Source organism: Nerophis lumbriciformis, linkage group LG01, assembly GCF_033978685.3.
Source record: "Nerophis lumbriciformis linkage group LG01, RoL_Nlum_v2.1, whole genome shotgun sequence".
Taxonomy (NCBI): Eukaryota; Metazoa; Chordata; class Actinopteri; order Syngnathiformes; family Syngnathidae; genus Nerophis; species Nerophis lumbriciformis.
In genome coordinates, this window is record NC_084548.2 from 77,941,389 (window position 1) to 77,965,666 (window position 24,278).

Genomic DNA, 24,278 nt, shown 5'->3' on the forward strand with positions numbered 1-24,278 from the left:
TAACGACAAAAAAGTTTCGGAATTGTTAAAACGAATTATGGAATCATTAATTTTATGGATTAAAACATGAATGTCCAACTCATTGGATGTCGGTTTATTACTATATATTATGTTTTACTTTATGTTTTATTGCATTGCTTGTTTATTTTCATTAATAGGCGAGGGCGGACCTACGTCACTTCCGCCTGCCAATCCCCTAGCAACCGGTCGCCATATTGAATTCGTTGAAAACAAACCAGCTCACAGCGAACACAGCATTGACAGAAAAGGCATTTAACGAGGTTTCACGGCATTTTAAACTGTTCTAAATGGCGTATGATTATGTAAATAGTCTTTCCAGTGAGGCTAGGTTAAGATACGAGTTAAAATGTTCTGTAGTTGGATTAAACGACTGCCCTTACCGCCTTCCAGCAGATGCGTGGACTGATAATCCTACACAATGGCCGGACATGGAATTTGGAAATCTTTATGTCTACCTCACAAGCGCACCAGGTCGGTTGTTAGCTTCAGTTGTGCAACAACAACAACTTCAGCTGTCGAACGTTATTCAGTAAAAATTCAACGGGTTCAACATTAGCATGGACGGTATAGCCATGTTGTGGTTAAGAAGGTGGATTTTTGTTCCTTATATTTACCAGAAACGAAGTGATCCGAACACACGACCCGGGATTTTGGGGGACTCCAGTGAAAACCGTCCTCGTTTTCCCGGTGTAAAGCTGCGAGCCATTTGTCTCGTCTCTGTGGGCTTTTAGCACGCTTTGGCAGAACAAAATACGACCTTTGTTTTCCCTGTTTCCAGTTGTGGTTTGCACAACCAAAAACAACACAGTTTTTGGGCATTTTGGAGGCAGAATGACGGGTTTAATCAGCGCAGGTCGACAGGTTAAAGAGTAATGGCGACGGTTTGTTTTCAACGCCAGTCAGGTTGCTATGGCTCGAAGAACCCGTATGTAGCTCAGTTGCCCGGATGTCGGCCCTGCCCTATGGAAATTGATCAACAAAAAACAATTGATGTATTTGAATTTCATATTAAAAAGCACAAAAGCGTTATTCTTTTTGGTGCCGAAGAGAAAAAACTACATCTGAAAATGGTTTAATTTTCATTTTATATTTCATTTAACAAAACGAAACGGAAAAACAGACCAAACGAGTGATAAAATCACTTTTTGTCTCCACTTTCGTGTGATATATGGATAGGGATATCTGTATGCATCAGACCCCTTTGTGCCATGTGTAAAATTATTTTTATGTCTGAGTACATTTTAGCCAGGCACAGCGTAGTAGGTATCCACCATAGACATGTTGTAAGGGTACGCAGCATGGAGCGCTACTGCCTACTGGCGCTGACGAGACGCGGGGCCGCCATCTTGGAGTGGTGATCCGCTCCACTCAGTGCAATTCATTTGACAGGAGCAATGAACTGTCAGCGCATTTAATTCATCTTACCTCACTGAATACCACTGATTTTTACGCGCTTTTTTGTCATACGTGTAGCTATGATAAAGGAAACATGTTTTATTATTCATAGTTTGCTTAACAGTAATAGAATATTCTTATATGCTATAAGTGACCAGATCAAAACTGGGAATATAATCCCAGAGAAGGGGGGAAAAAGGGCCGGCTATTTTTAAGTTGAAGAAACAATATGATTGGCTCATATATACATGCGTATATCCTACATAAACAACATTAGATATCTATATATCTTATAGACTGTATCTCTGTTGCTGCAGCAGCAGAGAGTTGATTCTGTCTTGACACTTTGTATTGATATTGTGTATTACATTCTTCCCTTAAATGATCATGTTTACACTGATTGTTTTATATGTATTTATCATGTATGTCGCTTTGGATAAAAGCGTCTGCCAAATACTTCAACATAAACATATATAAACACCTGAAAGTCTTCATATCAAGCTAAAACCACCTATTTGTTTCACTGCATTCAGAATAAAACCAAATTCTGTCTTACCCAACAATGTTAGTATTTGAATATTGTTACTTGAAGACTTATTCCTGGTTACAATTATACTGTTAAGAAAGTGTTGTCTTACACTTTGCCTAAAATGAGAATGCATCATATTCAGTGGCAGCTGGTGAATTTTGAATTTTGGACAATCTTTATCTTCATCATTTATTTAAACTTTATGTTATTGAAGTATGACATGTTTTAAATGTAATTAATTTCATTGACAAGCAATTCTATTATGGTCATACTCTTGTTTGCTAGCGGCTACCATTTCAGTACTATTGAAGATCTTTGCTCCTTCTCAACTCTGTGCTAATATTCTTTTCACAAAATACAACCAATAGTCCGCTAATGTTAAATCTTACTTGTGAAAAGTAATCCCCCGATTCCTATTTTCAACAGTCCGCTCATTTGAGCAGGAAAACGCTGAACACCATCTTTGTTTTCTACCTGTCAACTGTCAGTTTAGCATCTTTGTTTTCTACCTGTCAACTGTCAGTTCAGCATATTTGCTTTCTACCTGTCAACTGTCAGTTTAGCATCTTTATTTTCTATCTGTCAACTGTCAGTTTAGCATCTTTGTTTTCTACCTGTCAACTGTCAGTTTAGCATCTTTGTTTTCTACCTGTCAACTGTCAGTTTAGCATCTTTGTTTTCTTCCTGTCAACTGTCAGTTTAGCATCTTTGTTTTCTACCTGTCAACTGTCAGTTTAGCATCTTTGTTTTCTACCTGTCAACTGTCAGTTTAGCATCTTTGTTTTCTTCCTGTCAAGTGTCAGTTTAGCATCTTTGCTTTCTACCTGTCAACTTTCAGTTTAGCATCTTTGCTTTCTACCTGTCAACTGTCAGTTTAGCATCTTTGCTTTCTACCCGTCAACTGTCAGTTTAGCATCTTTGCTTTCTACCTGTCAACTGTCAGTTTAGCATCTTTGCTTTCTACCTGTCAACTGTCAGTTTAGCATCTTTGTTTTCTACCTGTCAACTGTCAGTTTAGCATCTTTGCTTTCTACCTGTCAACTGTCAGTTTAGCATCTTTGCTTTCTACCTGTCAACTGTCAGTTTAGCATCTTTGCTTTCTACCTGTCAACTGTCAGTTTAGCATCTTTGCTTTCTACCTGTCAACTGTCAGTTTAGCATCTTTGCTTTCTACCTGTCAATTGTCAGTTTAGCCTCTTTGTTTTCTTCCTGTCAACTGTCAGTTTAGCATCTTTGCTTTCTACCTGTCAACTGTCAGTTTAGCATCTTTGTTTTCTACCTGTCATCTGTCAGTTTAGCATCTTTGTTTTCTACCTGTCAACTGTCAGTTTAGCATATTTGCTTTCTACCTGTCAACTGTCAGTTTAGCATCTTTGCTTTCTACCTGTCAACTGTCAGTTTAGCATCTTTGCTTTCTACCTGTCAACTGCCAGTTTAGCATCTTTGCTTTCTACCTGTCAACTGTCAGTTTAGCATCTTTGCTTTCTACCTGTCAACTGTCAGTTCAGCATCTTTGCTTTCTACCTGTCAACTGTCAGTTTAGCATCTTTGTTTTTTACCTGTCAACTGTCAGTTTAGCATCTTTGCTTTCTACCTGTCAACTGTCAGTTTAGCATCTTTGTTTTCTACCTGTCAACTGTCAGTTTAGCATCTTTGTTTTCTACCTGTCAACTGTCAGTATAGCATCTTTGTTTTCTACCTGTCAACTGTCAGTTTAGCATCTTTGTCAGTTTAGCATCTTTGTTTTCTACCTGTCAACTGTCAGTTTATAAATAAATAATACATTTTGCATCTTTGTTTTCTACCTGTCAACTGTCAGTTTAGCATCTTTCTCAGTTTAGCATCTTTGTTTTCTACCTGTCAACTGTCAGTTTAGCATCTCTGTCAGTTTAGCATCTTTGTTTTCTACCTGTCAATTGTCAGTTTATAAATAAATAATAAATTTAGCATCTTTGTTTTCTACCTGTCAACTGTCAGTTTAGCATCTTTGCTTTCTACCTGTCAACTGTCAGTTTAGCATCTTTGTTTTCTACCTGTCAACTGTCAGTATAGCATCTTTGTTTTCTACCTGTCAACTGTCAGTTTAGCATCTTTGTCAGTTTAGCATCTTTGTTTTCTACCTGTCAACTGTCAGTTTATAAATAAATAATAAATTTAGCATCTTTGTTTTCTACCTGTCAACTGTCAGTTTAGCATCTTTGTCAGTTTAGCATCTTTGTTTTCTACCTGTCAACTGTCAGTTTAGCATCTCTGTCAGTTTAGCATCTTTGTTTTCTACCTGTCAATTGTCAGTTTATAAATAAATAATAAATTTAGCATCTTTGTTTTCTACCTGTCAACTGTCAGTTTAGCATCTTTGCTTTCTACCTGTCAACTGTCAGTTTAGCATCTTTGTTTTCTACCTGTCAACTGTCAGTATAGCATCTTTGTTTTCTACCTGTCAACTGTCAGTTTAGCATCTTTGTCAGTTTAGCATATTTGTTTTCTACCTGTCAACTGTCAGTTTATAAATAAATAATAAATTTAGCATCTTTGTTTTCTACCTGTCAACTGTCAGTTTAGCATCTTTGTCAGTTTAGCATCTTTGTTTTCTACCTGTCAACTGTCAGTTTAGCATCTTTGTTTTCTACCTGTCAACTGTCAGTATAGCATCTTTGTTTTCTACCTGTCAACTGTCAGTTTAGCATCTTTGTCAGTTTAGCATCTTTGTTTTCTACCTGTCAACTGTCAGTTTATAAATAAATAATAAATTTAGCATCTTTGTTTTCTACCTGTCAACTGTCAGTTTAGCATCTTTGTTTTCTACCTGTCAACTGTCAGTATAGCATCTTTGTTTTCTACCTGTCAACTGTCAGTTTAGCATCTTTGTCAGTTTAGCATCTTTGTTTTCTACCTGTCAACTGTCAGTTTATAAATAAATAATAAATTTAGCATCTTTGTTTTCTACCTGTTAACTGTCAGTTCAGGCTGTCATCCTACTTCAAGATGGTGGCCGAATTTCTCGCGTCACAACAGGCAATGCTGTGTCTACTTATAAGATGTCAATGGTATCCACGCTTTTACTTTGGAAATAAAACTTCCGGTGTCAGAATATGAAAAAAAACAACAACATCCGTTTTGGTCTGTTTTCCGTTTCTGATTACAGGGAATTGAAATGTTTGTGATATGAAATACAAAATGTACTCAAACAATTTAATTTGTGTTTTCTCTTCGACACCAACACAGATAAACGTTGTGTCTTTCCATTCTCTTTTCGAAATGAAATAATGTAGCAAAGAAGACGACCGGAAGGGGGCAGTAACTCGCCCACATAGTTTGAGTAAAGCTGAAGAAGAGCCGTAGCGAAGCCCCTCGGCTAACCTCATCGTGTTATTGATCACAATGTTGCTGTAGATGGAAGAAAGATCGTTTTTCAAGGAGCCACGCTGATCTAAAAACGGATTTACTAAAATGGCGGGCGAGGAGGAGAGGGGGGTGGTTCGAGTCAAAGTAAAGGTATGTTGGCCAGCTAGCTTCCAAGCTTTGTCAAATTATTGCACTGTTTCCTATCATATATCATATACGCATAGTCTCTATACGCAAATAAATACATAATTAAAACAATTCAGTGTGAGAAAGTGCTACCGGCGGAATTGGTCACGGTTCCATCGTCACCATTGTTGTTGTTAAAAGGCCATTCTTTCTTGACGTCATCTTGTTTTGACAGAGCACAATGTCTCTCATCACACCTGACAATGTAGAAGACAACAATAATAGCAGCACGCCAAGTATAAACAATGTACATTTGAGCCATAAACGTCAAAGGAGTCGAGAATGACGTCACTCATGTGCGCACCGTGCACGCGCGTGCACGCGCTTGGTGCGTCAGCAGCACCAATAGGCTGCGATCATTAACGTCCGTTACATTTGATCATCAACAACAAAACAACAACACTAAAACACTTGTGGGCCTGATCTACTAAGATCACACTAAATTAGTCTTTTTCAACCTTTTCTGAGCTGAGGCACATTGTGAGGCACGACACATTCAAAAATGAAACTCAGTGAAGTGAATTATATTTATATAGCACTTTTCTCTAGTGACTCCAAGCACTTTACATTGTGAAAGCCAATATCTAAATTACATTTAAAGCAGTGACTAGGATGGCGGAAGCGGGGATCGAACCTGGAGCCCTCAAGTTGCTGGCACGGCCGCTCTACCAACGCAGTTTATACCACTCCACTCAGCAGCCGATGTTGACAATAAAAAGTCGTTCTTGCAATTGTTTGATATGAATTCCAACCGTAACCAAGCATGCATCACTATTAGGGCTGCAGCTAACGATTATTTTTCTATCGATTAATCTATAGATTATTATTTTTTCGATTAATCGGTTAATCTATAGATTATTTTTTTCGATTAATCTATAGATTATTTTTCCTTTTACCGATTTTTTTTTTAAATTTAAAATGAAGAGGGAAAAATAAATGTAGGCCAGTTTTTTCAAAAGGCATGGCTTTTATTTACAAAAAAAAAAGTATGGCCACTCAGTCAACATTGACAACAACATGACAAAATATTCTGTAACAATGTAAACATTTAAAACTTTTAACATTTAACAAAATTAAAAGTAGCTTATTTGCTCTTTAATGTGCAAATATAAAAGTAAACATCCAGTGCAAATCTTAATATTCTGGAATAGTATAAGCATTTCAAAAGTAAAAGTATTGCTTATTTTGCTTTAAAATGTGCAAAAATAAAGATAAACATCCAATACAAAAAAGTGCAAAACGGAAATATTCTGTAACAAGTGTAAACATTTCAACAAAAGTAAAAGTATTGCTTATTTGCTAAAATGTGCAAAAATAAAGCTAAACATCCAATACAAAAAAGTGTACAGTGTAAACATTTCAACAAAAGTAAAAGTATTGCTTATTTTGCTTAATAACACAACAATGATAGTATGATTAAAGTGAAAGTTAATTGTTGGTTTGTACATAGTATATGTAACTGTTAATGTTGTAAAAGGTATTTGCACAACTAATTAACGTTAGCGTTTGTGACACGTCTTGTGCCGTGGGGTTCTTTCAGGACCGACAGACTGAACGCCAGACGGCTTTGCCAGGTTTACAATCTTTTAATTTTACACAAAGTCTTTTCTCTTCCAACTGCGCGGATCGCGCACCTGGGCACGATTGCGGCGTCGCTCCCGGCGCGCCCCGCCTCGCCGCTCGCTCGCCGCCGCCGCCTCTCCACAGCGTTAAAGAGGAGAGCGTCTTTGTAAACACTGAACAGGCACGCCAAACGCGCCTCTCAGAGCGAAACGGTGTTTTAGTTTATGAATTTACAACGCAGATACAAATGACACATTCATGTTTTTGTGTAATAATGACAACGTATACGCACGCGGACGATTGACTTGTTGATGGTGATGGCAAGAACGCTGTCGGGGGTTTTCTTTTCAAATGTTCCTTCATAGCCGTTGTGCTGCTATGATAGGCCATTTCCGCTCGACACAGTGTGCATACAACAACATTATTAGGCCGTTTATTGAAATACTCCCACACTTTTGACGACTTTTGGCGTGCTTTTTTCCCCTCGCTTGCATCGTCTGCTTTGCGCTCCGCCATGACAGTAAAGTAGTGTGACGTAAATATGCGATAGAAATGTGAATTTTAGGCACAGAATATTTTTTACAATTGAACAAGGCAGTAGATTATACAAGCTTGGACAGAAAGTTAATAATGACACCAATTTGTTTTTTAATGGAATTGTTTAGTACTGTTTTACCATTTGTTTACTGTAAAAAGTGTTTATACTTTCAATGAACAAATTGAAGTCTTGTGAAAGGTTGACAGGATAACTGGCATTAACTGTCAAAATAATTTCAAACTATTGAAGTTAGCTTACAGAATAAACATGTCAATCAACCCATATGATTTTTGCTGTAATATTTTTGTTTTGAAAAGTCACTGTGACTGATAGAAAAGTGATGGTTTTAGCAACATTTTAACCTGTCTGAATGCAATCAATCATTTTGCGTCGGGGGGCGAAGCCCTGAACCCCCCACCAGGACTTTGTCCTGGACCTACCGGGGCCTGCGGCCCTTGGACCCTGGCTACTAGGTTTTTCTGATTTCAAAAGTTGGCAGGTAGGAAATAATGTTGTGGACTACATCAAATATAGTGACAGGCCATTAAAATGATGTGGCGGGCCACGTAAAATGAAGTGACGGGCCACTTAAAATGATGTGGCGGACCACATAAAATGATGTCGCAGGCTACGTGAAATTTAGTGGCGGACCACATAAAATGATGTGGCGGGCCACATAAAATAATGTGGTGTACACTTAAAATAATGTTGTGGACTACATCAAATATAGTGACAGGCCATTAAAATGATGTGGCGGGCAATGTAAAATTAAGTGACGGGCTACTTAAAATGATGTGGCGGACCACATAAAATGATGTCGCAGGCTACGTAAAATATAGTGGCGGACCACATAAAACTAAATAGCAGACCACATAAAATGATGTGGCGGGCCACATAAAACTAAATAGCAGACCACATAAAATGATGTGGCGGGCCACATAAATATAGTGACAGCCCATGTAAAATGATGTGGCGGGCCACGTAAAATAAAGTGATGGGCCACATAAAATGATGTGGCGGACCACAAAAAATGATGTCGCAGGCTACGTGAAATTTAGTGGCGGACCACATAAAATGATGTGGTGGGGCACATAAAATGATGTGGTGGACTACATCAAATATAGTGACAGCCCATGTAAAATTATGTGGCGGGCTGCGTAAAATGAAGTGACGGGCCACATGAAATGAAGTGACGGGCCACATAAATGATGTCCCAGGCTACGTGAAATTTAGTGACGGACCACATGAAATAATGTGGTGTACACTTAAAATAATGTTGTGGACTACATCAAATATAGTGACAGGCCATTAAAATGATGTGGCGGGCCATGTAAAATTAAGTGACGGGCCACTTAAAATGATGTGGTGGACCACATAAAATGATGTCGCAGGCTACGTAAAATATAGTGGCGGACCACATAAAACTAAATAGCAGACCACATAAAATGATGTGGCGGGCCACATAAATATAGTGACAGCCCATGTAAAATGATGTGGCGGGCCACGTAAAATAAAGTGATGGGCCACATAAAATGATGTGGCGGACCACAAAAAATGATGTCGCAGGCTACGTGAAATTTAGTGGCGGACCACATAAAATGATGTGGTGGGGCACATAAAATGATGTGGCGGACTACATCAAATATAGTGACAGCCCATGTAAAATTATGTGGCGGGCTGCGTAAAATGAAGTGACGGGCCACATAAAATGATGTGGCGGGCCACATAAATGATGTCCCAGGCTACGTGAAATTTAGTGGCGGACCACATGAAATGATGTGGTGGGGCGCATAAAATGATGTGGCGGACTGCATAAAAAGAAGTAACAGGCCACTTCAAATGATGTGGCGAGCCTGATTAAAAGAGTGGCGGGCCATATCTGGCCCCCGGGCCTTGAGTTTGATCTCCAGTGACCTGACTTTCTTCATGTTTGACTGTGGAGATATTTATCATGTTAGTATGAGGACTGCAACAATCAACCCGTGAATTTGATGAGAAAACAACTTCTATTCTGTTGCTTTCAATAATGCTTTAATGTGAGTAACTAATCAAACTTGATCAATGGGAGGGCCTTAAAGATATACACATTGCTTAATGTGAGTAACTAATCAAACTTGATCAATGGGAGGGCCTTAAAGACATACACATTGCTTAATGTGAGTAGCTAATGGAGCGTCCATGAGAGCGGTGGTGTGTGGGTGCCATCATTTGTAGTTTGGCAAACTGTGGATCATTTCATTTGTAGTCTTGTTATTCATGCACACATGTTGTAGCAGGCAGAAAAATATTTCTCTATTTCAACTATTTTCCCTAAAATAGGCATTGATGTTTTGAAGTGGCTTCTATTCCATGAAGTAATGGATCTAAAGTTGCAACACTAATTAGCGTGATTTGTTTTCAGATTGTGATGTCATAATGCATTTCAGAAAAGTGACGGAGTTCTTCCTGTGGACTTCCGCTCCTTCGCCGTGGACCCTCAGATCACGTCGCTGGAGGTGTTGCAGCATATTCTCATCAAGGCCTTTGACTTGAACGGGTGAGTAAGTCTGACGCCATGGATCAGAGACAATCCTCCTGGCAAGGTCAAAATGTCTTCTGTTTTCCTAGGAAGCGGAATTTTGAGATCAGTTACATGTCCCGAAGCGGAGGCGCCACGGAAATGTTCCTGACGCTGACGTCCGACGGGGATTTGGATGTTGCCTTCGCCAGCGCAGCCAAGCCGTATCTGCAACTCAAGATGGACGTGAAACCTTCAGAGGACAGTAAGGACACGTAATGTCAGGAATTGTACGCTCAGACAGACAGTCTCTGCTTGAAAATGCTATAGAAATGATCGAGTAGCCAGAGGAGGAGATTGTAGGACAGGACAGAACATCGTAGCTTTGGGACTCACTGGCCAGAACAAAGAAAAAAGATATTTGGACAACAAAGATAGTAATCCTAGTTGCAGAGAGAAAGAAAAGAGCATCTGAGTGACAGGAGCACGTATGAACAATGCTGAGTAACTTTGACTGATACTTCTGCTTTTGACGGGAAATAAAATACCTATTTTTACATCTTTTTGAACCGCAGAAAAACAGACTTTGTGTCATCTGACAAGTAAAGTTTCACACTCTCTTTCCAACACTTCTTATTTGGAACATTTTGTAGCATCTAGAGCTGGGCAATATGGCCTAAAACTGTATCACCATATAAGTCTTTTGATATCAATCATTATTGATATTTATATGACCAATCGAAAATAATGACTGGGATTAAAAAAAGTACCGTATTTTCCGGACCATAGGGCGCACCGATGAATGGTCTATTTTCGATCTTTTTTCATATATAAGGCGCACCGGATTATATAAATCTTTTGATATCAGTCATTATTGATATTTATATGACCAATCGAAAATAATGACTGGGATTAAAAAAGTACCGTATTTTCCGGACCATAGGGCGCACCGATGAAGGGTCTATTTTAGATCTTTTTTCATATATGAGGCGCACTGGATTATATAAGTCTTTTGATATCAGTCATTATTGATGTTTATATGACCAATTGAAAATAATGACTAGGATTAAAAAAGTACCGTATTTTCCGGACCATAGGGCGCACCGATGAATGGTCTATTTTCGATCTTTTTTCATATATAAGGCGCACCAGATTATATAAATCTTTTGATATCAGTCATTATTGATATTTATATGACCAATCGGAAATAATGACTGGGATTAAAAAAGTACCGTATTTTCCGGACCATAGGGCGCACCGATGAAGGGTCTATTTTCGATCTTTTTTCATATATAAAGCGCACCGGATTATATAAATTTTTTGATATCAGTCATTATTGATGTTTATATGACCAATCGAAAATAATGACTAGGATTAAAAAAGTACCGTATTTTCCGGACCATAGGGCGCACCGATGAATGGTCTATTTTCGATCTTTTTTCATATATAAAGCGCACCGGATTATATAAGTCTTTTGATATCAGTCATTATTGATATTTATATGACCAATCGAAAATAATGACTGGGATTAAAAAAGTACCGTATTTTCCGGACCATAGGGCGCACCGATGAATGGTCTATTTTCGATCTTTTTTCATATATAAAGCGCACCAGATTATATAAGTCTTTTGATATCAGTCATTATTGATATTTATATGACCAATCGAAAATAATGACTGGGATTAAAAAAGTACCGTATTTTCCAGACCATAGGGCGCACCGATGAAGGGTCTATTTTCGATCTTTTTTCATATATAAGGCGCACTGGATTATATAAATCTTTTGATATCAGTCATTATTGATGTTTATATGACCAATTGAAAATAATGACTAGGATTAAAAAAGTACCGTATTTTCCGGACCATAGGGCGCACCGATGAATGGTCTATTTTCGATCTTTTTTCATATATAAGGCGCACCAGATTATATAAATCTTTTGATATCAGTCATTATTGATATTTATATGACCAATCGAAAATAATGACTGGGATTAAAAAAGTACCGTATTTTCCGGACCATAGGGCGCACCGATGAAGGGTCTATTTTCGATCTTTTTTCATATATAAGGCGCACCAGATTATATAAATCTTTTGATATCAGTCATTATTGGTATTTATATGACCAATCGAAAATAATGACTAGGATTAAAAAAGTACCGTATATTCCGGACCATAGGGCGCACCGATGAATGGTCTATTTTCGATCTTTTTTCATATATAAGGCGCACCGGATTATATAAATCTTTTGATATCAGTCATTATTGATATTTATATGACCAATCGAAAATAATGACTGGGATTAAAAAAGTACCGTATTTTCCGGACCATAGGGCGCACCGATGAATGGTCTATTTTCGATCTTTTTTCATATATAAGGCGCACTGGATTATATAAGTCTTTTGATATCAGTCATTATTGATGTTTATATGACCAATCGAAAATAATGACTGGGATTAAAAAAGTACCATATTTTCCAGACCATAGGGCGCACCGATGAATGGTCTATTTTCGATCTTTTTTCATATATAAGGCGCACTGGATTATATAAGTCTTTTGATATCAGTCATTATTGATATTTATATGACCAATCGAAAATAATGACTGGGATTAAAAAAGGACCGTATTTTCCGGACCATAGGGCGCACCGATGAATGGTCTATTTTCGATCTTTTTTCATATATAAGGCGCACCAGATTATATAAGTCTTTTGATATCAGTCATTATTGATATTTATATGACCAATAGAAAATAATGACTGGGATTAAAAAAAGTACCGTATATTCCGGACCATAGGGCGCACCGATGAATGGTCTATTTTCGATCTTTTTTCATATATAAGGCGCACCAGATTATATAAATCTTTTGATATCAGTCATTATTGATATTTATATGACCAATCGAAAATAATGACTGGGATTAAAAAAGGACCGTATTTTCCGGACCATAGGGCGCACCGATGAATGGTCTATTTTCGATCTTTTTTCATATATAAGGCGCACTGGATTATATAAGTCTTTTGATATCAGTCATTATTGATGTTTATATGACCAATTGAAAATAATGACAAGGATTAAAAAAATACCGTATTTTCCGGACCATAGGGCGCACCGATGAATGGTCTATTTTCGATCTTTTTTCATATATAAGGCGCACCGGATTATAGGGCGCATTAAAGCACTCATATTATTATGATTATTTTCTAAAAGTAAAAGACTTCCTTGTGGTCTACATAACATGTAATGGTGGTTCTTTGCTCAAAATGTTGCATAGATGATGTTTTACACATCATCTTTAAGTCGCTTTCTGACAGTCTCTTCAGGATGCGCCGTTTTGTGGGCGGTCTTATTAACGTGCCTCCACTTGGACAGTGTCTTCTCCCCGTCATCTTTGTTGTCGCGGCGTAGCGTGCAAGGACGGGAGTGGAAGAAGTGTCAAAAGATGGCGCTAACTGTTTTAATGACATTCACACTTTACTTCAATCAATAACGGAGCAGCATCTCCTCATCTGGAAACAACAACACCGGAAATGTGTCCCGTGAAAAAACATCCGACCGGAACTCTCTAATAACTAAAGTTCCTTGGGTGAATAATGTCAAGTCACTACACCGGTATGTTTTAGTGCTTTCATGGTGAGTTTACTGACAGATATAAGTAAGAACTTTACACTACTTTATATTAGAAATGGCAACAGTGGAGGATGAATGTCACATAACAAGAAGATAGAGAAAAAGAAGAAGCTTATCCACTACGGTGTCGGCACGGACTACAAAGGCGGACACGCACAAATTTTAAGGACTTATGCAGATCCCAAATACAGATCAGCAGGTACCAGAAGGTAAGAAAAGTTGCTTTTGCTTAATATTGTGAAACAAAACGGCAGATAACCTTATACACACAGCATAATAATACTCCTATGTTGAAGCACAGTACAATCCATCATGCTTCATAGCTTACCAAAGTCCTACTACCGTATTTTCCGCACCATAAGGCGCCCTGGGTTATAAGCCGCGCCTTCAATGAACGGCATATTTCAAAACTTTGTCCACCTATAAGCCGCCCCGTGTTGTAAGCCGCATCTAACTGCGCTAAAGGAATGTCAAAAAAACAGTCAGATAGGTCAGTCAAACTTTAATAATATATTAAAAACCAGCGTGATGTGGGCGCGCATGGAGTCGTATATCAACATGGACGGAGCTGCGTGAAAAAAGCCACCCGGCCTCTTCGCGTAAACTTAAACTTACCTTAACCACTCGCTCATCTTTTCTTCATCCATCCCTTCGAGTTAGCTTTTATGATGACGCCGGCTGGAAAGGTCTCTTTTGGCAAGGTCTTCCTTTTGAATATCACCATGGGTGGAAGTTTCTGGCCATTAGCATGGCAAGCTAGAACCACAGTGAAGGATGACTTCTCATTCCCTGTGGTGCGAATATTCACCGTACGTGCTCCCGTTGTATCCACAGTGCGGTTCACAGGAATATCAAAAGTCAGTGGAACCTCGTCCATGTTGATAATGTTCTCTGGCCGGATCTTTTTTTCAGCTATCTTGTTTTTACAATATGCACGGAAAGTAGCCAGCTTTTCTTGAAAGTCTTTAGGCAGTTGCTGTGAAATAGTAATCCGTGTGCGGATGGAGAGATTGCGTCTTTTCATGAACCGGATCCCTGTCGCTTAGTAGGAGCCATTTTGTGGTCTTTACAGATGTAAACACACAAAGGAAATGAAACGTAATATTCGCGCACTTCTTCTTCTTCTACGCGGGCGGGTGGTTGCTTACAGTAGAAGAAGAAGCGCTTCCTGTTCTATGGGGGCGGGTGCTTACCTTGGCGGTTGCTTGCGTAGAAGAAGAAGCACTTCCTCTTCTACGGGGAAAAAAGATGGCGGCTGTTTACCGTAGTTGCGAGACCGAAACTTTATGAAAATGAATCTTAATATTAATCCATATATAAAGCGCACCGGGTTATAAGGCGCACTGTCAGCTTTTGAGAAAATTTGTGGTTTTTAGGTGCGCCTTATAGTGCGGAAAATACGGTAAAACATTTTGACAGATTTTTGAGTGCCGTGTGTAAGATTCTATATTTTCAATGGAACATATAACATTTTGGTGTTGTTTACTTGAGTCATATTGCAGTCTGCATGTATCTCTTATGTGTGACTGCCATCTACTGGTCACACTTATCATTTAACCATGTACCAAATAAAATAGCTTTGAGGTCGGTAAGCACAACCAAAATGATTCCGTACATTAGGCCAGTGTTTTTCAACCACTGTGCCGCGGCACACACTAGTGTGCCGTGAAATATTGTCTGGTGTGCCGTGGGAAATTATGCAACTTCACCTAATTGGTCCAAAAAATATTTTTTGCAAATCAATAATTATAATCTGCAAATAATGTGTACTGCTTAGTGTCTGTGCTGTGTAGAACTCGGCAGGGTAACCACGTAATACTCCATGTCAGTAGGTGGCAGCAGGTAGTTCATTGCTTTGTAAAAGTGGGAATGTGTCGGGTGAGACGAGGATGTTTTGTTGTGATCCCGATATGCAGAGCACAGCGGGAGGCAGCGTGCAGGTAAAAAGGTTTGTAATGCTTAAACCAAAAATGAACAAAAGGGAAAGGCAATGGCTATGCAAAACGAAAGTCAAACTGAACTGGCTACAAAGTAAACAGAAACAGAATGCTGGACGATAGCAAAAACTTACGGCGTCCACAAAGTACATCCGTACATGACATGACAATCAACAATGTCCACACAAAGAAGGATAGCAACAATTGAAATATTCTTGATTGCTAACACAAAGTAGGTGCGGGGAATAGAGCTCAAAGGAAGACATGAAACTGCTGCAGGAAAACACCAACACAACAGGAAGGGCCACCAAAATAAGAGCGCAAGACAAGAACTAAAGCACTACACACAGGAAAACACCAACAAACTCAAAATAAGGCACGACGACCTGGTGGAGTTTCATTTTTTAACGTTTTCTGCTGGTGGTGTGCCTCCGGATTTTTTAATGAAAAAAAATGTGCCTTGCCTCAAAAAAGATTGAAAACACTGCATTAGGCGCACCGGGTTATAAGGCGCACTGTTGAGTTTTGCAAAAATAAAAGGATTTTTAAGTGCGCCTTGTAGTCCGAAAAATACGGTATATTAAATGTTTTAATCCCTCAGCTATCAAGGCAGAAAGGAAAGTAAATGTCAACACAAGCATGGAAAACAATGTAAACAAAATAGTAAAATCACATTGAACACTTTAACAATAATCTTATAAAATGAAGGTACCGGTACAAAAATCATGAATATGTAAGAAATGCTTGATAAAGTGTAAGAAAATAGTGCAAAGTGTGAAAATGTAAACATAGAAACCTGAGAACTATTTTCTGCAGGTTTCGTGCCAGGAAGTTACAGCTGTGTTCTAAAGGGTGAGCGTGGCTAAGGTGGTGTGGTATTAGCGGTCTTGCCTTGCATCATTTACACACCACATTGGTCTGACTACGGTCCAAAAAACTGCCATACTGTCCAGGTGACTCGTTTTTACTTTCTCTTCTCACTCCATGTAAAGAATCAACAGCGAGACAAACAAGATGGCGCAACCAAACTTGGCAGTTGATACTGTTGCCCGATTGGCTGTTAGCGTGTCACTCCCACTGATCAGTCCTCACTTCCTGTGTTGCTGGTAGAGATGCGCGGATAGGCAATTATTTCATCCGCAACCGCATGAGATAAATGATAAATGGGTTGTACTTGTATAGCGCTTTTCTACCTTCAAGGTACTCAAAGCGCTTTGACACTACTTCCACATTTACCCATTCACACACACATTCACACACTGATGGAGGGAGCTGCCATGCAAGGCGCTAACCAGCACCCATCAGGAGCAAGGGTGAAGTGTCTTGCTCAGGACACAACGGACATGACGAGGTTGGTACTAGGTGGGGATTGAACCAGGGACCCTCGGGTCGCGCACGGCCATTCTTCCACTGCGCCACGCCGTGAGAAAGTCGTCAACCATCCGCAATCCACCCGATCTAACATTTGATCAGAACCGCATCCGCCCGCCATCCGCCCGTTGTTATATATCTAATATAGACGATGCAAGGCATTAGTGAGGTTATAAAGCTTTTGCCTGTTAAAGAAAGGAGACTGATCCAATGCAGCACAGACATTCGTGTGCCACGCTGTCACGACCCAGACGCACACCAGTGCGCAATCATATGGGAGCCGCGCTGAGCGCACCTCCAAGCGCGTCTCGCTGCCGGCGACAGCCGGGTATGGGCCCGACGCTCCAGCACCATCCATTTTCAGGGCTAGTTGATTCGGCAGGTGGGTTGTTACACACTCCTTAGCGGGTTCCAACTTCCATGGCCACCGTCCTAGCTGCTGTCTATATCAACCAGGGTGAGCCCCACCCCTTTCGTGAGCGCACTGCGCGCGGAGTGACCCCTGTTACGCGCCCCCGGCAACAGGGGTGGCGGGCAGGTAAGCTGCGCGGGCGGAGCGACCCCTGTTACGAGCCCCCGGCCACGGGGGTGGCGGGCAGGTAAGCTGCTTACCTGCTGCGCGTGACGCCGGTCGCGGCGAAGGCAGACGAGGCGGGGTGTCGGTGCGGTGGGCGCGGTGGTGACCCTGGACGTGCGTCGGGCCCTTCTCGCGGATCGCCTCAGCTACGGCTCCCGGTGGGGCCCTCTCGGGGGAAGGGGCCTCGGCCCCGGACCCCGGCGAGGCGTCCCTTCTCCGCTCCGTAAAAGTGTCCATCTCTTTTTTTTTTTTTCTTCTGTTGTGGCATATGCTGCAGGTGCCTGCTCGTTTTTCGTATGTGGGTAACAACATTTAACTATGTATATATATTTCCCAATTGGTTTAACTGCCACCCGCCTGAATCTATTTAAAATCTAATTTTTTTTTATTTGAACCACCCGACCCGACCCGACCCGCGGATAAAATCTATTTTTTTTAAATTTCATCCGCCCGATCCGCGGATAATCCGCGGACTCCGCGGTTGTGCCCGCAAACCGCGCATCTCTAGTTGCTGGGTTACCAGAGGGTGAGTGCCTTTGTTCACGCAACCAACCTTGCTTCCATACTTCACCTTTCTTCCGACAAAGAAGAAATAAAATGATCAAACTTTTTTATCAAACACTATTTTTTATTGATATTGATACATATATTGATATGGTTTTATGGCCCAGCCCTAGTAGTATCCTACAAGTTTATTGTACCAGGTTTTGGTCTTGGGCGTATACTGGATGTAATATTTCCTGTGGTGATGCTGAGGGATGGCCAGCGAAGTCGCTTTCTTATTTTACAACAGAGTTTATTTGTTCAATTTTAGGTCCCGTTATGGAGGACTGGGACATCATCAGTCCTAAGGATGTGATTGGTTCGGAGCAGCTTCTCGCAGACAGGACGAGGTCTTTGGCATCTGCAGCACTTCCTTTCACCCAGTCTTTAATCTCCCAGGTTCCTTGGATTCTTTGTCTTCCCACACTTTGCCACAAATCTCTGTGCTCATGCGGTCCTTACATTTGGTTTCAGGTTGGTCGGACCTTCTCTCGAGTCCAGCAAGCTTTCAGCTGGTCCTACGGCGAGGAGATCAAGCCTTTCAAGCCACCTCTGAGTGACACTGAGTTTCATAGTTACCTCAATGGACAAGGACAGTTGACACGGCCCGAGGAGCTAAGACTGCGCATCTACCACGGCGGTGTGGATCCTTCTCTACGAAAGGTGCAGTAATAATAATAGAAATAATAATAGATTACAGTGCATTTAAAAACGTAAATACATATATCTAAAAAAAAAAGGCTTTTTTAAAAAGAAGGGTTTTTAAGTCTTTTTTAAAAGCATCCACAGTCTGTGGTGCCCTCAGTTGGTCAGGGAGAACCTTCCACAGACTGGGAGCAGCCGAGCAGAAAGCCCGTGTCCCATAGTACTGAGCTTTGTCCTCAGAGGTTGGAGGAGGTTAGCCTGTCCGGAGCAGAGGTGTCGTGTGGAGGATTTGGGGGTGAGCAGTTCTTTGAGGTAGAAATGCCTTTTGAACAAATTAGGCCTAGAATATACTCTCACGTCACGCAGTGTAGTCCTCCCTCAGACCTTGACGTGCACATCCAAAAAAAAACAGCAACGACGCAGACCGCAGGGCTGTGATTGGGCTGCTTGTTATTATTTAATTTCTGGGGTTTCCTGGCCGGCGGAAGCAAAAATAACCTACTACCTCCTTTATAGAAACAATGGCGGGCATTTAATCGAGAAAATTGGCAAATATGACCATTTATACGATACTTTTTCACCAAACTACAAAGATTGCCTCGATTCATTCAGGGGTCGCACAAGTTCAGAGGTGTTTTGGGAAGAAGTTCTGAAGTGGAGGATGCGGAGTCTGTCAGAATGCCTCGCAGCCAGACCCAGTCCCCCATCAGACCCATAGCATAGCACTGCTTCCTTATGTCAACGGTGACCTTGTTAGGTCTACATCCTCTAGTTCGTCAACTTTGATCGTATTCTCAGCGCTCAACCAGAGCCTAGGCCATCCTCAGGGGCGCTGATCTGATCCTTAGTCGCCTGTCCACCGGTGGGTTATAAGAAGGTCTTCACGCAGTAAAATGTGTTCTTTTGATTTGTTCTTTGTTACTCAGAGAGTTGTTCAGAAAGTGCAGGCAGCTTCACTGGTGGCTGTTGAAGCAAAGACTTGAATTGGGACAATGGTACATGACTTTTTGACCATCAGACTTGGGAAGGTGAAACAGGCCTCGACTTTAGTTTTTACTGCAACCTACCAAAAGTCCAAACACATTAGAGTTGGGGGACAGACCAAATGGATACTTCCGTAGGCTGGGACTATGACTGATTATAACCGTGACTATCACTTCATGACTATGACTAGAGACTTACTGACATGTAATTCTCTGTTTTCTGAACGGAAATAAGTTTTCTTTATGACTGTTGTTCTTTTTAGGTTGTTTGGCGCTACCTCCTTAATGTCTACCCAGACGGACTGAGTGGGCAGGAAAGAATGGACTACATGAAGCGGAAGACAAGGGAGTATGACCAGCTGAAGAACGCATGGACATCTCACGTCAGTCACGAGGATCTTGAATTTATCCGAGGGAACGTACTGAAAGATGTCTTGAGGACAGACCGAGCCCATCCCTACTATGCCGGCTCCGAGGACAGTCCACATTTGACTGCCCTCACAGACCTGCTTACTACCTTCGCCATCACGCATCCACAGGTGTTTATAGCTCTTATGTTTGTTTTTTTATTCAAGGCCTTTATCACAATGAAGACTGTCTGTCTGATCATTTCATGGATATTTGTTATTCTTCCAGATCTCGTACTGTCAAGGCATGAGTGACATCGCCTCCCCTATACTTGCCGTTATGGATAATGAGGCACATGCCTTCATTTGCTTTTGTGGCATTATGAAACGCCTGGAGGGGAACTTCCGACCCGACGGACAGCTGATGTCTATTAAGTTCCAGCATCTCAAATTACTCTTGCAGTACTCGGATTATGAATTCTACTCTTACCTGGTTTCCCGTGGAGCTGATGACCTGTTCTTCTGTTACCGCTGGTTGCTCCTGGAGCTCAAGCGAGAGTTTGCTTTTGATGACGCTCTAAGGATGCTTGAGGTTACTTGGAGCTCCTTGCCTCCTGATCCTCCTGAAACTGAAGTGGAGCTGCGGGGACCGCCGTTGCCGTCGGACAAAACGACGCGTTTCACAAGCAAGAAAAAGCCCGCTGACAATCGACTTGAGCAAGACTGGGAAATAAAAGAGAAGCAGCGTAGGCAACATATGCTTCGGCCCTCGAGAGAAGATCCTGATGTCTTCACAGCAGCGGCAGGACCTGGAAGTAGTGGCGGTCTTTCTAAAGTCACCCCCGGCAAGGCTGCTTCTTCTATTGAGGAGAGCTTTGGAGAGTTTAAATACTACACTGCCCAAAGTGAGGATTGCTTTGATGGGAAGGATGCCAAGCAGCAACAGGGTTTGATCGATTCACGGTCGTCACCGCGCATTCCAACCCGTCAGTCCACCACTGACAGTGAGGAGGATCCTGGAGAAAGAACCCCTTTGATCAAATACTGTAACAATGGCTTCCCTCCAGAGTCATCACATCCCATGTCCTTCAGTGGTCCACCAGTCTTGAAGGCTGGCCCTGCATCTCATTCCTCTTCAGGCTTACCTTCCAGTTGGTCAGGTGCTACACCGGAATCTCCTCCGCAGACCACCTTTGGATTCGTAACCAATGGAAGAGAGGCCCTATCAAGAACTGTCCCAAAAGTAATCACGTCTCCTGCACAGTTGCTCAGGAGTACGGGTTTGAACTTGACCGCCAATCCTTCTATAAAAACATCTCACTCCCATGCTCAAAATCGATCCTTTCTCTCCTCACCAATCTTGCCTTTCGGGAGGGGTTCGTCACAGGCTGGCTCCAGGCCCTCTTCCAACATCCTGCATTCTCCCAGCAACAAACCCTCGAGCGCTGCGGTTCACATGGACACCTCGCCAAAACTGGAGGCCAGCATCAAACCGTGTTCGCTTCCACCTCCCCAAGAGTTCGGGAAAGGAAATCCTTTCATGCTTTTTTTGTGCTTGTCCATTCTGCTGGAACACCGAGACCACATCATCAAGAACAGCCTGGATTACAACGAGCTCGCCATGCACTTTGATCGGCTGGTGCGGCGCCACAATCTCAGCCGGATCCTGCAACGCGCCAAGGCCTTGTTTGCGGACTACTTGCAAAGTGAAGTGTGGGACTCGGAGGAGGGCGATGAGGTGAGCTCGGACTCGCCAACATCTGCCACCGCTGCTCAATACTCCCCGCCTTTACCCATCTCCGCTCGGCCCATTTATAGTCCGCTAGCGTCCCCTCGGTCTTCATCTCAAAACTCCACCTACAACCTGGCAACAACTATTCCTTCACCGACACTTTCCCTTTCCTCCTGACTCGCACAAGTATCCCGAGCTTGGCGTTCTCACTATAGCTTCTCAGCCCATCAGAGGCGTGGACCATTTTTAGACCACCTCCCACGTCGGATTTAATGCTCCATAACACGCCGCATACGCAAGATTCATGTACGCCTCGTCATATTTGTGGGTCAGTTCTCTGGCCCTCGCTTCAAGAAAGTAGGAGAGGATTGGATCTTTTGAGGTTGACGACGCATGCTTGCTAATCCCCGCTTTTCCACAGGATCATTTCTTTGAAATAAGAAAGCTGAAGCAAGCGCTCGTTGATGTCAAGTCCAAACTCGCTAGATCTGGGGTGTCCAAAGTTTACATTTTTGGTCCACAGCGGCTTTTTTAATAGCAGTCTCTCCAGGATTTTGCGCTGTCACAATCGTCCAAATTCAACCAATCCCTGTCAAATAATGATGCGCGGCCTCGCCACTTTGTCCAATGCCTTCAACTTCCCCCAATATTTCGGCCAATCAGCCTCCAATTTGTCTCCGAACTGTCTGATCAAAACCTATCTTTGTTTCTTGTTTCAGGAACAACAACCTGTAACAATATTTCCACTATTTATTCCTTACACGGTGCTCCTCGGTGGCAAGGCCCCAGGGGTGGATGAGACCCGCCCGGAGTTCCTTAAGGCTCTGGATGTTGTGGGGCTGTCTTGGTTGACAAGACTCTGCAACATCGCGTGGACATCGGGGGCGGTACCTCTGGATTGGCAGACCGGGGTGGTGGTTCCTCTCTTTAAGAAGGGGAACCGGAGGGTGTGTTCCAACTATCGTGGGATCACACTCCTCAGCCTTCCCGGTAAGGTCTATTCAGGTGTACTGGAGAGGAGGCTACGCCGGATAGTCGAACCTCAGATTCAGGAGGAACAGTGTGGTTTTCGTCCTGGTCGTGGAACTGTGGACCAGCTCTATACTCTCGGCAGGGTCCTTGAGGGTGCATGGGAGTTTGCCCAACCAGTCTACATGTGCTTTGTGGACTTGGAGAAGGCATTCGACCGTGTACCCCGGGAAGTCCTGTGGGGAGTGCTCAGAGAGTATGGGGTAACGGACTGTCTTATTGTGGCAGTTCGCTCCCTGTATAATCAGTATCAGAGCTTGGTCCGCATTGCCGGCAGTAAGTCGGACACGTTTCCAGTGAGGGTTGGACTCCGCCAAGGCTGCCCTTTGTCACCGATTCTGTTCATAACCTTTATGGACAGAATTTCTAGGCGCAGTCAGGGCGTTGAGGGGATCTGGTTTGGTGGCTGCAGGATTAGGTCTCTGCTATTTGCAGATGATGTGGTCCTGATGGCTTCCTCCGGCCAAGATCTTCAACTCTCACTGGATCGGTTCGCAGCCGAGTGTGAAGCGACTGGGATGGGAATCAGCACCTCCAAGTCCGAGTCCATGGTTCTCTCCCGGAAAAGGGTGGAGTGCCATCTCCAGGTTGGGGGGGAGATCTTGCCCCAAGTGGAGGAGTTCAAGTACCTCGGAGTCTTGTTCACGAGTGGGGGAAGAGTGGATCGTGAGATCGACAGGCGGATCGGTGCGGCGTCTTCAGTAATGCGGACGCTGTATCGATCCGTTGTGGTGAAGAAGGAGCTGAGCCGGAAGGCAAAGCTCTCGATTTACCGGTCGATCTACGTTCCCATCCTCACCTATGGTCATGAGCTTTGGGTCATGACCGAAAGGACAAGATCACGGGTACAAGCGGCCGAAATTAGTTTCCTCCACCGAGTGGCGGGGCTCTCCCTTAGAGATAGGGTGAGAAGCTCTGTCATTCGGGGGGAGCTCAAAGTAAAACCGCTGCTCCTCCACATGGAGAGGAGCCAGATGAGGTGGTTCGGGCATCTGGTCAGGATGCCACCCGAACGCCTCCCTAGGAAGGTGTTTCGGGCACGTCCGACCGGTAGGAGGCCACGGGGAAGACCCAGGACACGCTGGGAAGACTATCTCTCCCGGCTGGCCTGGGAACGCCTCGGGATCCCCCGGGAGGAGCTGGACGAAGTGGCTGGGGAGAGGGAAGTCTGGGTTTCCATGCTTAAGCTGCTGCCCCCGCGACCCGACCTCGGATAAGCGGAAGAAGATGGATGGATGGATGGATGGATTCCTTACACGGCACAATTGTTGTCCTCCCGCATAGTTTAGCGCTACTTTAGCGTCTACAGTGCTAAGCCTTCTGGGTAATAAACATGCTCACTTCCTAACTAACATATATTTATATATTAGATCAATCTTTTACAGTGTACTTGCCGTGCCAACCTAGCAGAACAT

The 24,278-nt window shown here is 42.5% G+C and overlaps 1 protein-coding gene across 2 annotated transcripts; it reads left to right on the forward strand.

Moving 5' to 3' along the window:
- The first annotated feature begins 191 nt into the window (after positions 1-191).
- Positions 192-22,860, forward strand: tbc1d25 (TBC1 domain family, member 25). 2 transcript variants are annotated; one of them, XM_061970196.2, is made up of 7 exons: positions 192-492; positions 10,004-10,113; positions 10,185-10,339; positions 18,399-18,526; positions 18,602-18,790; positions 20,019-20,294; positions 20,392-22,860. In XM_061970196.2, the coding sequence occupies exons 1-7, from the start codon at positions 415-417 to the stop codon at positions 22,009-22,011; spliced, it is 2,556 nt and encodes an 851-aa protein (XP_061826180.2). In that variant the 5' UTR covers positions 192-414; the 3' UTR covers positions 22,012-22,860. The 2 variants fall into 2 exon arrangements, with proteins under 2 accessions (XP_061826180.2, XP_061826189.2); XM_061970205.2 differs by lacking the exon at positions 192-492 and adding an exon at positions 5,277-5,440.
- The last annotated feature ends 1,418 nt before the right edge of the window (positions 22,861-24,278 follow it).

Coding starts and splice junctions, on each gene's coding strand:
- tbc1d25 (XM_061970196.2), top strand. CDS start 415: ATGCGTGGACTGATAATCCTACACAATGGCCGGACATGGAATTTGGAA. Junction 10,114..10,184: donor AAGGCCTTTGACTTGAACGG/GTGAGTAAGTCT, acceptor CTGTTTTCCTAG/GAAGCGGAATTTTGAGATCA. Junction 10,340..18,398: donor CGTGAAACCTTCAGAGGACA/GTAAGGACACGT, acceptor GTTCAATTTTAG/GTCCCGTTATGGAGGACTGG.